Source organism: Delphinapterus leucas, chromosome 6 (genome assembly GCF_059928025.1).
Source record: "Delphinapterus leucas isolate spDelLeu-1000000601 "Yukka" chromosome 6, BTC_Dleu_Yukka2, whole genome shotgun sequence".
NCBI lineage: Eukaryota > Metazoa > Chordata > Mammalia > Artiodactyla > Monodontidae > Delphinapterus > Delphinapterus leucas.
In genome coordinates, this window is record NC_143134.1 from 15173941 (window position 1) to 15190142 (window position 16202).

At 45.2% G+C, this 16202-nt stretch overlaps 1 protein-coding gene across 5 annotated transcripts in view; it reads right to left on the bottom strand.

Annotated features, from left to right (window-relative positions):
• The window catches only part of FDFT1 (farnesyl-diphosphate farnesyltransferase 1), a 38660-nt gene that overhangs the window by 21419 nt on the left and 1039 nt on the right, over positions 1–16202 (bottom strand). Inside the window, exons 1-3 of one of the 5 annotated variants that reach the window (XM_089912735.1) lie at positions 8822–16200; positions 5343–5440; positions 4356–4539 (exon numbers count right to left, since the gene is read on the bottom strand). In XM_089912735.1, coding sequence (XP_089768861.1) covers positions 4356–4539; positions 5343–5440; positions 8822–8845 — 306 coding nt within the window. In that variant the 5' untranslated portion in view covers positions 8846–16200. Of the gene's footprint in view, positions 1–4355; positions 4540–5342; positions 5882–8821; positions 16201–16202 lie in introns of those variants that run through there. The other 4 variants (XR_016393472.1, XM_022594904.3, XM_089912734.1 and 1 more) reach the window with 4 other exon arrangements.

Genomic DNA, 16202 nt, shown 5'->3' on the forward strand with positions numbered 1-16202 from the left:
CACCTAATGAGCAATGAGATAATTCAACATAAAACTGGACATACGTGTAAGAATTTTAGGAAGAATGCCTCATTTTCAGACAAGCCTCATGATAATGAAGATTCATTTGTGCAAACATGTCTTGGCCACTTCCTATGCAACAAGCACTGTTGTGGGCACTGGGAATGCACAGCCGGGAGATGACCAGAAACTCCGCCTCCAGAGCTTATGTTCTAGCAAGGAGACCAGCCAACCACTGTCTATCCTCAGTTCCCGCATTCATACCATGAAGCTACAGTGTCTCCCTACTATAAGGCTACACTTTCTAATTCCTTAAACAACTCAGTTTAGTTCAATCTGCAGCAGGCTATCCAACATTTATTTTTCATAGCCCAAGCTTTAATGTCGAAAAGTACTATTGATGTTCTTAAAAGTCACTGCTACTGTACAAGTATCTTGCTTAAGTTCAAAGAAGTGTCTGTAGGTTATCAAAATAGAATATACAGGGTTGGGCAAAAAGTTCGTTCGGGTTTTCATCCCATCTTACAGAAAAACCAGAACGAACTTTTTAGCCAACCCAATAAAACACCGTGAAACTTCTCAAATAACATGCTATCAACACACAATACTGAAAACAGTGAATAGACTTTGCTAAGCTTCCGAAGTGTGAGAAATACCTGGTCTATGTTTACAGAAAGGTTAGAAAAACTCCCTCAAGGAATACCTAAATTTAAGGACCTGAGAGAAACCTGGAGGGTTGCAGGGCACTGAAGGGGTTCAGAAGCCTAAGATCCTTTAGGATTATTCTGATGAACATAAACTGTTAAACCCCCAAATTCCATAAAACCAAACTGATCTCTCTAGAACTCTTCTCTACAGAACAGCTGTTCCAAGACAGAGCCAAAAGGTAATTCCCACGTGGACTGAAGCAAACGAACAGCTCTACCAAAGGTCATTTGAATCCCTGAATCTCCCAAGGACCTGGTCTTTCAACAGATCCCAGGCTGGGTCAGTTCTATTTATAAGAGGGGAAAGGCCAGCGAGCTGGGGGAGGAGCAGCTTAGGCTTGAAAACAAAGGCTCCAAAATAAACACTTCACTGCTGGATGTGAACCAACTTCAACTCCTTGGTACTTACTACATCATTATATAATTCAAAACATGAAAACAAAAATATCTAGGGAGGAGTGACCATGAAGAGCTCTACGTTTTCCCAGAAACCTGAGGGAGGGTGGGGAGGGAGGGGCCCGACTCCCCCAGGCAGCTCTGCCCGCGAGGTCAGCCAGGAGGGGCTTTTCCTTGTCCCTCCAGGGAATTCTGTTTCCCAGCTACAGTACACTTCTAGGTCCCGGGGTCACTCTCCAGTGATTCCAAGTACGAGAAGGAAGGACACCACGGGGAGTCCACTGGTACAATGGAGAAAGGCCAGCCCCGAAGCAGGGGCAAGGGGAGCATGTACACAGAAATCTCCCTGATTATAAACCTTGGGGTGTTATGATCAAAACACTGGGTGGGGCTTCCCTGGTGGCACAGTGGCCAGTGCAGGGGACACGGGTTAGAGCCCTGGTCCGGGAAGATCCCACATGCCACAGAGCAACTAAGCCTGTGCACCACAACTACTGAGCCTGCGCTCCAGAGCCCACAAGTCACAACTACTGAAGCCCGTGTGCCTAGAGCCCATGCTCCTCAACAAGAGAAGCCACCGCAATGAGAAGCCCGCGCACCGCAACAGAGAGTAGCCCCTGCTCGCCACAACTAGAGAAAGCCCACGCACAGCAATGAAGACCCAACGCAGCCAGAAGTAAATAAATAAATTTACTTATTTATTTAAAAAAAAATTTTTTTTTAAATGGTTTCCTAGAACCAAGTGCTTTTAAGGTGAAAAAAGGCAGGTGAAAAGGTGGAAAAAATATTTGGAATTTACACTGCAGATAAAGAATTAATATTCCTAATACTAAAAGAACTGCCACTAAGCCCATGTGCCACAACTACTGAGCCTGCGCTCTAGAGCCTGCAAGCCACAACTACTGAAGTCCGTGTGCCTAGAGCCTGTGCTCCACAACAAGAGAAGCCACCGCAGTGAGAAGCCCGCGCACAGCAACAAAGAGTAGTCCCTGCTCGCCACAACTAGAGAAAGCCCGCGCACAGCAATGAAGAGCCAACACAGCCAAAGAAAAAAAAAAAAACAAAACACCAAAACACTGGGTGATGCTACCTTCACCTATATGCAAAGTTTTATTTTTAACCATTTTTTAAAGGGGCAGTAGAGTGTGCCAGGGATTAAGCACAAGGGTTCTGGATGTAGGCCTTTTGTGTTTGAATCCTGGTTCTGCCACTTAACTTCACAGGTGATTTGAGGCAAGGGGCTTAAATCTCTATGTCTCAGTTTCCTTATCTATACACACGTGGTTAACAGTGTATCACATCCATTACATGTTAAAACTATATTAATATTAAATAAAGCAAATGATAAACCAATAATGAAATACATTTCGTAACTCATAGCTCAATAAATGTACGCTATTATTGCCATTATCATTTAAAAGTAGCCCTTTCTTATTTCTCAAGCTGTGTTTGGAGGTAGATCTCTAAGACTACCAGTCTCCACTAGTACCAGGTGAAAAAGATGTACTCTAATTTAACCCATAATATACAATGAGTGTTCTAGAAAGCTTGGTATCAACTAATGAGCACTGAAACCTTATTACAGCCCCAGGTCCCATGTCAATGCTGACCAGAGGAAGGCTTCAGCCGCTTCACTCGGTTAGAAGGCCCCGTGGAGGCTCAGCCCCACCTTCCACCGGGCCTGGGGCAAGAGCACAACGGTGGCCACACGCCATATGGCTCAAAATCTTAAACCATCAAGCGAGCTAGTAACTTACCAAGTGCAGTATGTTCTCTTCTCCCACCCTGACAAACATACCTTCACAACCACCTGGAGGACTCGGGTGTGAATTTACAATTCTTGGCCCCTCAGGCTTCTGTTCCAAAATTAAATAGTGCAGAGACTGCCAGGAGGAGGAATCTCACACTCGTGTGTAAGGACACCCCAGACAGCAGGGTCAAGCTTCACCCACGACCCTCCTGAAGAGCCACCCTCAGGCCAAAGGTCACGGTCACTGGTGCACAGTACACCCTGGAGGAAATGGGCCCCAGGAAACGGACTGCAAGCCGGTGTGTGTGGGGGGTGTCTCAGGGAATTAGGGGCACGCAACCCCAGACCCCCAGAAGATGGTCTACAAGGGGAGGTGCACAAGCTCGGGGCAGGCACGCTCCCACGGCCCCCCTTGAGGGTGAGGTGGCCGAGAGGGGGGCCCTCTAAAGTGAGGGGCAGGGAGGGACTTCCCTGGCGGTCCAGTGGTTACGACTCTGGGCTCCCAATGCAGGGGGCACAGGTTCGAACCCTGGTTGGGGAACTAAGATCCCGCATGCCATACCGCGCGGCCAAAAAAAAAAAAAAAAAGATGGACTTAAGAAAAATAAATAAGTGAGGGGAGGGGGAAGGGCCCTTCTTGCCCCTATCTGAGAGCAGTGCTGTGTGAGGGAGGCCCTCGCCCCAAACCCACTCACTGTACAGCTAACCCTCGGCAACCGGAATTTGTGGGATCTTCTAAAGCTCAAGATTTTAATTAGAACCCACTTTACTCCAACTCAGTGGACTAAATACCCGACATTTACAGAACACTATTCTAAGTACTCTACGTGTATGAGCTCACTCAGGCCTCGCAGCTCTAACTTTACAAACGAGGAAACTGAGGCACAAGGAAGTTAAGGGGTGTGTCCAGGCTCACACAGCTGCGGGTGGCAGAGATCATCCTGCTTCAGTCCTCAGCTCGGCTGCGAAGAGCCCGCGCCCTGCCCCACAGCTGCCACCCATCATGAGCTGCAGCTGCACAGCACGCCACCAGGTTCAGGGTGCCCCAGAGGCCAGAGCGCGACCCACCTAGGCTGCGTTCTCGGGTGCACTGGCTGGAGAACCCATCTTTCACGACACTGGCACTGGAGTACTCTTTCCACAGGAAGGAAGGCTGGACTTCCCAACAACATCCTGGTAATGACAGTAGCAGCTAACACCTAAGAGCTCCACCTACGTTAACTCTTTCCATCCTCACAACCACACTGGGAGGCAGGGACCATTATTCTCTCTGTCTTACCGATGAAGAAACAGAGGCACAGGCAGGCTATGTAACGCAGCACCAGCTAATGAGTGGGAGCATGGGGCCGCCAACCCAGGCAGTCTGGCTTGAGACGCACCATTGCCACATTATGCTACACTGCCCTGACACTGCTGGTTTTGCAGTTCCCGCCAGGCACACGGGCCAGCTGACGGCCACCCCACCAATCATGCGCACGACTGCATCCCGTTAGTCCCGCTACCGTTGGAAAGTCCTCCAGGACTTGTCGGTCCTTCTCCTTGCTCTCCGTGAACCGCCAGTCGGGCTCATAAAGGTACGAGTGGAAGTTGTGTAACAGGGGGACCTTTCTTTCTATACTGATGGTCATGTCATCTTCCAGAGTGTCCAGCGCTCGGAGAACCAGATAAAATATGCATACTGCATGGCTGTAAGAAAGGAATAACTATCAATACGTTGGAACAAACGTTCAAAGATATCTGTTTTAAAATCACATCTCATTTTTGCTGGGCCATTTTCTAAACCCTCCTACACCCTTAACTCTACGGAACTATGAAAGGATATCCAAAACTTTTCGTACTTAATGCAACTTCTTGGCTTCTCTTTCTTAGGTGGGAGCAATGGACTTCTGTAGTTTATTTATAAAAATAAATAAATAAAGAACCTGCCAGCTGGACGTCACTACTCCTCCCACAATGAGTAAACATTTAACTAATGCAGCACAACTGTAGAAAGACCAGCAGACCATTTGGAAGGAACTATTATTTTGCAGATAAAATAAAGTCAAAAGACACAATAACTTCTCACTATCAATACTATCATACCTAACGGCTAAGTCATGTACATAATCTGCACAGAGGCAACTTCAGAAGAATTAACCCAATATACTAGAAATGCAAAGTAGCATAAGTGAAGCCAAGGAAAATGCATGAGCCGCTTCGAGACAGGTCCAGCTGCCAGCACTAAAAAAAGTTAATAAACATCCCCTCCCCCTCCCTGAAAGAGCTGGGCCTGCAGGGAAGCTATGAGATGGCCAGGTCCCTGGAAGGGCATTCTAAAGTAAACACAGGCGTGTTTCAACCCCGAACACTTCCTTCACCCACCGGGGCCTGTTCAGGCTACGCCACAAGCACGGCGACAGCAACGCGAGGGGCCGTGTCAAAAAGTGGCTTCGAATGGCCCGTGGCAGTTTTCTTCCCCCGGGTCACAAAGAGCTGCCTGCGCCACTCACCGCATTTCCCCATCCAGCGCCTGGATAACAGCTGCGAAACTGCGACTGGTCTGATTCAAGTACTTGTAACAAGTTTTCAAGCTGCTGCTGAGCGAGTCCTGCGGGCAGAGGAGACACACGGCGGTGGGAGACGCGGAGGGGCTGGAGTGGGGCTGGGGCGGGCGGCCGGCTACCGCGGGGCTCCGCAGCCGGCCGCACACGCCCTCTCCCCGCGGCCGGTCCTTGGAGGGCCAAGCGGCGGGGGACAGGGGGCAGCCGCGCGGGGGAGTGCCCGCGCCCCTGGGCGCCGCGCCGGGGCTCAGCACCAAGGTCCGCTTGAAAAGGGACATGGCCTTGGTGCCGCAGGCGACTGCGGCCATGGGAACCGCGAGACCAACGCCGTTTTTCCTCCATAGACCCGAGAGGAGTGGAGAGGCGCCCACCGAAGGGCGGGACCGGCTCTTGCTCCACCGCAATAGGCTTGGGGCGGCGGAGCAATGAGCTGGCGTCCGCCGCCCCGCCCGCCCACGTGCGAGCCGAGCACCGCCCCACACGCCCCGCGGCCAGCCCCGCCCACCCTGTCCAGATACGAGCCCCGCCCCGCGGCCTATGGCTCACCACTCGCGCCTTCCTCACCTTGTTCCCCTTCTCCCCAGAACCCAAAGGCTGTTGACGGAACCTGAATCTCTCCTCGGCCAAACTTTAGTCAGGCTCCTGAATCCTCCACCTTTGTACTTCTATGTTTATCTTTTGCGTCGCTCATCTTTAGCAAGAACTCTGCTAAATTGGTTTAGCCAGAATCCCTCATCCGTCATGTATGATCACCCGCACCATCTGACCCGTTCCTCTTCCCCCACCATCCCAGCGCCCTGACCTGCCTCCAGCAAGAATCCCGGTAGGTCGTTTCAGCAGAATGCCCCTTACCCCAGAGGTTTCCTCTTAGTACTTTTCCATCCACCCACACCCACACTCTGCTCCTTGTTGTATTCGGAACCGAGCCCAGTTCTATACTGAGGTCTCTTTGCTCTATTGCAATTGCTTTTCTGAATGAAATCTGATTTTACCCCTTTAACTACTGTCCAGTTCTGGTTTTCCTTTAACACCTGTTAAACCTCTATTATCCTCTGGAAAGCTAGCTATTCCTTTTAAGATTTCTAATCATCTTTCCCTTTCAAATCAGTGAGCTGTAACGATCTTTACGAACCTTATTAACTCTTCCCTAAGGAAGACAAAAACTGTTTTTCCAGAAAAAAAAAAAAAGCCATGTTCTGATATGCAAGCATATCAGAAAGAATTGCTGGCTGTTTTGTATATTTTTTTATGGAGACTTTATATTTTAGAGCAGTTTTAGGTTCAGGGAAAATTGAGTGGAAAATACAGAGTCCCCATATACCACCCCCCCAAGTCTCCCCCACTCTCTTTTTAAGAGAGAAACGGGAAACATTTGCAATATCTAACAACAGGGAGGATGGTTTAAAATAAATATATGTACACACATATACATATATGTGTATATATACATATATATATGTATGTATATGGAAATCCCATAGTCACTTGGGAATGTCAACAGTGAACCTTGGGACCTGCTGGGGTCCAGGTGAACTATCTTCTTTTCATATGTGTTTATTTCCTACCATGGATACATGTTCTTCTGTCAAGAGAATAAAGCTTTTCTTTTTAAATCACATAACCATGAGAAATTATTGCCAAGTTCAATTTAAAAAATTAGTAAAAATTAACATTTACTAAGCACCATACATTAGTAAAATCATTTCGTACATACAGTCTGGCATATAAAAATACTCAGTGAAGGTCTGATGAGTAAATGAATAAGTTCAAAGAGTATTTAAAAACAATTCACCAACTCCTTCCCTATCAAAATGTGGAGAGGCAAGACTTCACAATAAATAGAAGGAACAGAATAACAGCTCTTTTCTGAGCTCTAAGCCAGCTCTTCACATACAACTGTTGTTATCAGGCCACAATGATTCCTTTCACTGCACTGCCAAATGTTTTAATCCCTGGATACAACTAAGGGTTTGGGGGCTGATGTCAAAGGTGCATCACTCATTGGGACTTCCCTGGTGGCGCAGTGGTTAAGAATCCACCTGCTAATGCAGGGGACACAGGTTCGAGCTCTGGTCCAGGAAGATCCCACATGCCACGGAGCAGCTAAGCCCGTGCGCCACAACTACTGAGCCTGCGCTCTAGAGCCTGCAAGCCACAACTACTGCGGCCATGCACCACAACTACTGAAGCCCCCATGCCTAGAGCCCGTGCTCTGCAACAAAAGAAGCCACCGCAATGAGAAGCCCGCGCACCACAACGAAGAGCAGCCCCTGCTCGCTGCAACTGGAGAAAGCCCGCGCAAAGCAACGAAGACCCAACACAGCCAAAAATAAATATAAATAAATAAATTTATATATTAAAAAAAAAGGATCGTCGCACTCGTTCTGAAGAGCAACAATCTTGAAGGACGCCCCCTCCTTTCCAACACACCTTCTCCACTCTTCTTTTTTTAAAGCAGTCATCCTTGTCTTTTTTTTTTAATATAAATTTATTTATTTTATTTTTGGCTGCGTTGGCTCTTCGTTGCTGCTCGCAGGCTTTCACTAGTTGCGTTGAGCGGGGGCTACTCTTCGTTGCGGTGCGCGGGCTTCTTATTGCGGGGGCTTCTCTTGTTGCGGAGCACGGGCTCTAGGTGCGTGGGCTTCAGTAGTTGTGGCACGTGGACTCAGTAGTTGTGGCTCACAGGGTCCAGAGCACAGCCTCAGTAGTTGTGGCGCACGGGCTTAGTTGCTCCGCGGCATGTGGGATCTTCCCGGACCAGGGCTTGAACCCCTGTCCCCTGCATTGGCAGGCGGGTTCTTAACCACTGGAGCGAGGTCACGAAATCACTTCGCATCTCCTTACCCCATCATTCTTTTTTCCTGGCACCTATTTGTGTCAATACCTCATTCTGTAACAATAATTTCCTCAAATTGCCAAGAAGATACAGGGAGATATAACTATGAAACACACTATGGAAAACACCACTGTTAAAAACATTTCCACTGCTTGCTTCCCATGAGCTAACGGGAAAAAAAATTTTTTAAATAAAAAGCTAAAGCTGCTGTGGCCTGTCCCTAGAGCCTCCTGATGTTTTTCTTTGCTGTCTTGAGATGAGCGTGCTCACAAGAACTCTCCAGTGAGAGAAAACAGGGATGAAGGGCATTGAGAGGAAGAGTGTGCAGTGGTGAGAAGGACAGGACTGTCCTCCCACGACTGGGGCTCCACCTGAAAGATAGTTCCACAAGTGGACGGCAACCAACCCGCCCCACGGCCTTCCATTCAGATTAAGTAACACAGGCTCCCTGAGAAGGGAGGGAAGACCTCACAAACTTGAGAAATTAAGTTACGTAACAGCAAGAGTAATACCTGCCACTTACTGGGCAGCTACTACATGCCAAGCACAATACAAATATTACACAACCTTTTAAAGATGATATGATACAGACCTGCAGTCCACCCAAGGTCTTCATGGCCAGATGTGTAGCACAATTCAGAATCTGGAGTGTTTTAGAAGACAGGCAATGAAATGCACATACAGCCTGTCATTGTGGAATGGCTCCCTGTAACTGATTATCGACACTTCCTCAGCAAAACATTTAGAATAGTTATACTAAGTGGGATCACTTTATCATATATCAGAGCACATTGTACTGCCAAGTGACCTTGAGCCAGACTTATTAAAAACCTCTTTGTTTTCAGACCATTTTGGAGTTGGGAAATTGTGATTGACAGATTGTGATCCACTGTCTCTATTATACGGAGGAAGAACCTGTTGCTGGAGGTTAAGTCACCAAAAGGAATAGAGTCAGGATTGAACTTCATAGACATTAGTCTAAGTAATAGGATTTAGACTTGATAGAAGCCAGAACTGCATGATTACAAAACACCGAGTTTTTCCATTATGTGCTCTCTTAGTGATGTCACACAACTTGCAGGTGGTAGTATGATGCCAGATTTACTGATATGCTCCTAAAAATTCAGGATAAGTCAATTTAGGGAACCCTGAACTCCTACAGCCAAATCCTTCTGTGACTGAAATAATCTCAGCCCTCCATGTCTGCTAAGTGTAATCTTTTTCCCCCAGCTTCTTTGTTACCTAAGAGAGAAACTAAGATAATGTTAAGTGAAGGAAAATGGTTTTTCCTATGTTTCCTCTAACTAGAGGTATACTCAGCTATTTTTAAAAAATGGTTCATGGGGGTTAAAAACGGCTCAGGAAAACTACAACTAACAAAATAATACTGTACTGCATTGCTCATCAAATCTTAGAGCTAGGAGAGGAAACAGTCCAAGTCTCACTTTTTAAAAAATTTAAAAGATTATACTGTGAAAAGTCTTACCCCTACCCCTTACTGTGGCCACCCATTTGCCGCTCTAGAGGTATCCAATGCTACCATTTTTTCCAAGTCTCATTTCATAGAGAAGAAAATGTGACACAGAGAAGTCTCTGGACCCAAATCACAACCCTATAAATTGTGTCCCCTGACTTCAGACACTCAGCTCCCTTGCCCTTCTATGATTTTCCTTTGTAGTACTTCTCTCCACCTGAAATGTTGTATATTTGCTTTTTTTTCCTTCTCTCTCTCTTCTATTAGAATGTACGATTCGCAAAAGCAAGGTCTTCACCTATTTGGTTCACCATTTTATCCCAGCACCTAGAACAATATCAAGCATGCAACCGGCGGCCAGATGTTTGTTAAATGAATATAGGAAGGATAGGAAGGAGGGAGGGAGGGAGGAAATGCACAACAGAATTGGGAAGGGCAGATAGAAGCCAGAAATTGCTGTGTGCCCGTGAAGTGTCTGGTGCACACGTGACAGCACTGGAATGTGATCAGCTCTCTGAGACCAGTCAAAGCCTGTGCTCTTTATTCTGGGTGGCCTCCAGAGTGGAAGCATGAAGGTCTTCAGACAGGCCAGGGATGGCACTGAACTCGCCATCGAGCACTCGAGAGCTTCCAAATTCAACTCCTTTATGCCAGTTTCCTAATGTGTAAAATGGCAGTAACAATAGCACTTATCGCTTTAGCGTTGTCGTCAAGATCGACTAAGTATGGTAAGTTACAAAATGGCCATAAAGTTTGTGGCTCTTCCCATCAGGAGGTGGAGTCTATCTTCACCTCTTCGCATCTGGGCCCCCCTTGTGACTTTTTTTGGCCAAGAAGACAGTAGCAACTGTGAGTCAAGCAGAAAGCGGAAGAGTGCGTGCACACTGGGGTTTGCATGATTCTAGTCAAGAGAGGGGAGTTCCCAGGCTAGCCTGCTGGATGAGACACACAGGGCCCAGCCTCCCCTCAATGCTCCAGCCTACAGCCTGCTAATCAGATGGTCCAGCCACATGCCAACCAGCCAGCTGAGCAAACCCAGTAGAAATCACTCAAGTTGGCCCAGACCAGGACTCCCCAGCTCTCCAAGAGAACTGTGAACTAAGCAACATTTATTATTTTAAGTCACGGAGTTTGGTTTTTTACTTGTGGTAAAATATACATAACATGAAATTGACCATCTTGGCCATTTGTGAGCGTGCACTTCAGGAGTGTTATGTCACACTGCTGTGCATCCAGTCTCCAGAATTAAGCCACTCCGTTTTGGGGTGGTTACCCAACGAAAGCTAACTGATAACACTGACATAACAGACTTCCAGAGCTTCGCCAGTGCCTGGAACACAGAACTCAATAAATGCTGTCTATTAATATTACTATTATCATTATTAATTTGATTATTCTCACAGTTTAATCCCCTAATTCCACTCACCTGCCAAACTACTGTTCCAAAACTACTGCTTTCATAGTGCCACAGGTGCATCTGACCATTGCCTGCTTCACGGAATACAGCTCAGCTCCTGGACTCCCACATGTACCCACTGCACTTTGCACTCAATTCCAGCCACACACACTGTGCTTAGTCCTACCTACATGACTTGGCTCACATTGGCTTTCCCCACAGAGGATCCTCCCTGACTAATCTAAATCTAATACCTCTTTTCAAGGCCCTACACTTTGCAAAGCACTTCTGTGTTTTTTAAAAACTTTTCACTGTAAAACAGTTCTACTTCACTAAAATTTCCTGAAATCTCAATGTACTTAAGATGACTTGGCACTTCCTAGGTATCTTTTGTACACCTGCTCTCCATCAGGCTGGGAACCAACTGAGGATATACAGTTTCCAGTCTGTGTCCATCACACAAAGCGTGTTCAGCTTTTAGCTGAATCTGGACGACCCTCTGCTTAATGTGACTCTCTGGCCCATCACCTTAATGACGGGGTCAAGGGAGTGAGCTCTGGACTCAGACTGCCAGGGTCAAAGGCGGTCTCCACCAGTGAACAGCTGTGGGACCTCAGGCAATAACTAATCTCTCTGTGCCTTTTTTTTCATCTATAAAAACAGGAAAAATAATAGTAGCTTCCTCACAGGGTTACTGGAAGGTTTAAATAATACACGTTAGGAGGCACTGGGCACACAGTAAGAGCACAATAAATGTTAGCCATTATTATGACACCCTTTACCTAAAAGGTAAAGATCTAGGTTTAAAAAGTCTTTCAGGAGGACATCAAGATGGAAGAACAGACCTTGAAGGGATCTGGGCTGACCATGGTTCTAAGTCCACAGCGTGGTGAGACTGCCTAAAAAAGTCAATGAACCAAACAGACTTAATTGATATTTATATAATTAAAGTGGCAGGATACACTTTCCTCTCAAGTACTCACAGAATATTCTCCAGAATAGATCACCTCTTGGGTCACAAATCAAGCCTTGGTAAATTTAAGAAAATTGAAATCGTATCAAGTATCTTTTTCAAACCACAACGCCATGAGATTAGAAATCAATTACAGGAAAAAAATTGTAAAAAATACAAACACATGGAGGCTAAACAATATGCTACTAAATAACCAAGAGATCACTGAAGAAATTAAAGAGGAAATAAAAAAAATACCTAGAAACAAATGACAATGAAAACACGACAACCCAAAACCTATGGGATGCAGGAAAAGCAGTTCTAAGAGGGAAGTTTATAGCAATACAATCCTACCTCAAGAAACAAGAAAAATCTCAAATAAACAACCTAACCTTACGCCTAAAGCAGCTAGAGAAAGAACAAACAAAACCCAAAGTTAGTAGTAGGAAAGAAATCATAAAGATCAGAGCAGAAATAAATGAAATAGAAAAAAAGAAAATAGCAAAGATCAATAAAACTAAAAGTTGGTTCTTTGAGAAGATAAACAAAATTGATAAACCTTTAGCCAGACTTATCAAGAAAAAAAAAGGGAGGGCTTCCCTGGTGGCGCAGTGGTTGAGAGTCCGCCTGCCGATGCAGGGGACGCGGGTTCGTGCCCCGGTCCGGGAGGATCCCACATGCTGTGGAGCGGCTGGGCCCATGAGCTGTGGCTGCTGGGCCTGCGCGTCCAGGGCCTGTGCTCCGCGGCGGGAGGGGCCACAGCAGTGAGAGGCCCGCATACCGCAAAAAAAAAAAAAAGAAAAAAAGGGAGAGGACTCAAATCAGCAAAATTAGAAATGAAAAAGGAGAATTTACAACTGACATCACAAAAATACAAAGGCTCATAAGAGACTATACAAGCAACTATATGCCAATAAACTGGACAACCTGGATGAAATGGACAAATTCTGAGAAAAGTACAGCCTTTCAAGACTGAACCAAGAAGAAACAGAAAATATGAACAGACCAATCACAAGTAATGAAATTGAAACTGTGATTAAAAATCTTCCAGCAAACAAAAGTCCAGGACCAGATGGCTTCACAGGTGAATTCTATCAAACTTTTAGAGAAGAGCTAATACCTATCCTTCTCAAACTCTTCCAAAAAATTGCAGAGGGTGGAACCCTCCCAAACTCATTCTATGAGGCTACCATCACCCTGATACCAAAACCAGTCCAAAATATCACAAAAAAAGAAATTACAGGTTAATATCACTGATGAAAATAGATGCAAAAATCCTCAACAAAATACTAGCAAACAGAATCCAACAACAGATTAAAAGGATCATACGCCATGATCAAGTGGGATTTATTCCAGGGATGCAAGGATTCTTCAATATATGCAAATCAATTAATGTGATACACCATATTAATAAATTAAAGAATAAAAACCATATGATCATCTCAATAGATGTAGAAAAAGCTTTCAACAGAATTCAATACCCATTTACGATAAAAACTCTCCAGAAAGTGGGCATAGAGGGAACCTACCTCAACATAATAAAGGCCATATATGACAAACCCACAGCAAATATCATTCATAATGGTGAAAAACTGAAAGCAATTCCTCTAAGATCAGGAACAAGCCAAGGGTGTCCACTCTCGCCACTATTATTCAACATAGTTTTGGAAGTCCTAGCCATGGCAATCAGAGAAGAAAAAGAAATAAAAGGGATACAAATTGGAAAAGAAGTAAAACTGTCACTTTGCAGATGACATGATACTATCCAGAGAAAATCCTAAAGATGCAAGCAGAAAACTACTAGAGCTAATCAATGAATCTGGTAAAGTTGCAGAATACAAAATACACAGAAATCTCTTCCATTCCTATACACTAACAACGGAAGGGCAGAAACAGAAATTAAGGAAACAATCCCATTTACCACTGCAACAAAAAGAATAAAATACCTAGGAACAAACCTACCTAAGGAGGCAAAAGACCTGTCCTCAGAAAACTGTAGAACACTGATGAAAAAAATCAAAGATGACATAAACAGATGGAGAGATATACCATGTTCTTGGATTGGAAGACTCAATATTGTGAAAATGACTCTACTACACAAAGCAATCAACAGATTCAATGCAATCCCTATCAAACTACCACTGGCATTTTTCACAGAACTAGAACAAAAAATTTTACAATTTGTATGGAAACACAAAAGGCCCTGAATAGCCAAAGCCATCTTGAGAAGGAGATATGGAGCTGGAGGAATCAGGCTCCCTCCCTCACTGTAAGATAACACCTCCTAAAAACCAGAAGTGTCTGGCGATGGGCAGTCTCCAGAGGTAGTGAATTACCTGTCACAGGAGGTGTTCAGGAAACTGTATATCCTGGATTGTAAAGCAGTGACTATTTTTCTGTTTTGGGTCACAGATCCCTGGAAGCATCTGATAATAGTGAACAGAATTCTTTTCCCCCCAAAACACACAAATACACAGTAACATAAATATCTGTAAATAATTTCAGGAAAGGGCCAAGTCAGAAGTCTTAGCCAGAATCTCCTAATTAAACAAGTATCTACTGATCAAGGCACAGGAGAAATTTAAGGCTGCATTTCCTTTAGGCATCCCTCAAAAGATGAATCCCCTATCCCAGCCAGCGGTGATTTTTCCCTTCTGTGAATTTCCTTATGGCATTTACTATATTCTGCCACAGTTACTTAAGTTTCTCTTGTTTAAAAACCTAGAGGTATCTTGAGGGCATTGCATCCACCTTTTGTTCATTAATTCACTAAAGGTACATCAAACAAGACTCCTGTTTTCAAATAGCTTAAAAGTCCAGAATCAAACATAGAATCTTAAATCTGAAAGGTACTTTGGGAACATAAAACCCATAGACAAACAACCGCAATACAAGACTATGGGACTGATATAAGGTAAAACAGTGCTAGAGAAAATGGTCGAGGGAGGGTCACAGGTAACATTAAAAGGCATCTCGTTATGGTGACTTCCTAAGCTTTCTATGAACAATTTTATAACATTTTATCGACCTGACAAGACAAGGAGCTCTTTGGGTGTCTTATTTGTCTATACATGTTATCCTGCCCTTCTGCACCCAGTATAAAGCCTAAAGCGGAACAGACGTTTAATAAATACCTGCTGAATGGTCAACAGAGGTGGCATTCACAGAAGCCAGACCTTGAAGGATGAGAAGGATTCTGAGTTAGAAGACAAAGGGAAAACTTTTCTTTCTGATAAGAAACTAAAGTGTTTTAATAAAGGACAACAACGAAGAGTATAAACACAGGACGGTATTTGTGTTACTTCCATTGGGGAAAAGAATTTAGAACTTTTGATATAACCCCACTAATTCAGTTGAATGTGTCTATTTATTCAATAATCACTTAATGATTTTCCTGTTGGAATAAACACCTTTGTAAGCATTCATTTAACAAAGGGTACAGGAGTGAGGAAGATGAAATATAAATAAAAGCAAGTCTGGCCTTCAAGCAGCCAACAGGGTAACTAATCAACAGATATAGAGAAAATTAATAAGAACTCGCAAAAGTAGACAAGTATTCTAAAAACCTCAGGGAGCACTGAGGAAGAAGGGCTTGATCAGACTGCAGGAAAGGGGGAGAAGCTTATGGAGGTGGTGTAACTGAAAACTGGAAGGATGAGTAAGGTTTCATTCCAGAAAAGGTATTCGTGACAACATTTGCATAGTTCATTACGTTCACAGAATTCTTTCACACGTCCTCTCCCACTTAATCTACCCATGCAGTCTCAGTTTTGTAATCCACATATTAGAACCCAGAAAAACATCTATCTCAGGGACAGAACGCAATATGAAGCAAAACTACTTGAAAACCAATGTCGTGAACGAACAGAAGCATTTTAGGCAGCAAGACAACTTGGGGATGGGGGCGGATGCCTAGGAGACCAAGGGCAGCTGGGCCCGACATCTGATTAAGGAGAGGGGAACCAGGCTGGAAGGGTGGGGCCGCCTGACAGGAGTCAGGGGGCTGCTCCCCCGAGGGAAGGAGGGAGCCCGAGGCGTTTGGCACCCGTTGGCCGCAACCCTGGCCCTCGATTCTGGGCCCTGCCGGCCAGGCCCAGAAACCGGCGGTCGCGCGCAGCCTCCCGGCTCCGCCGGGATGCAGGGATGCTCGG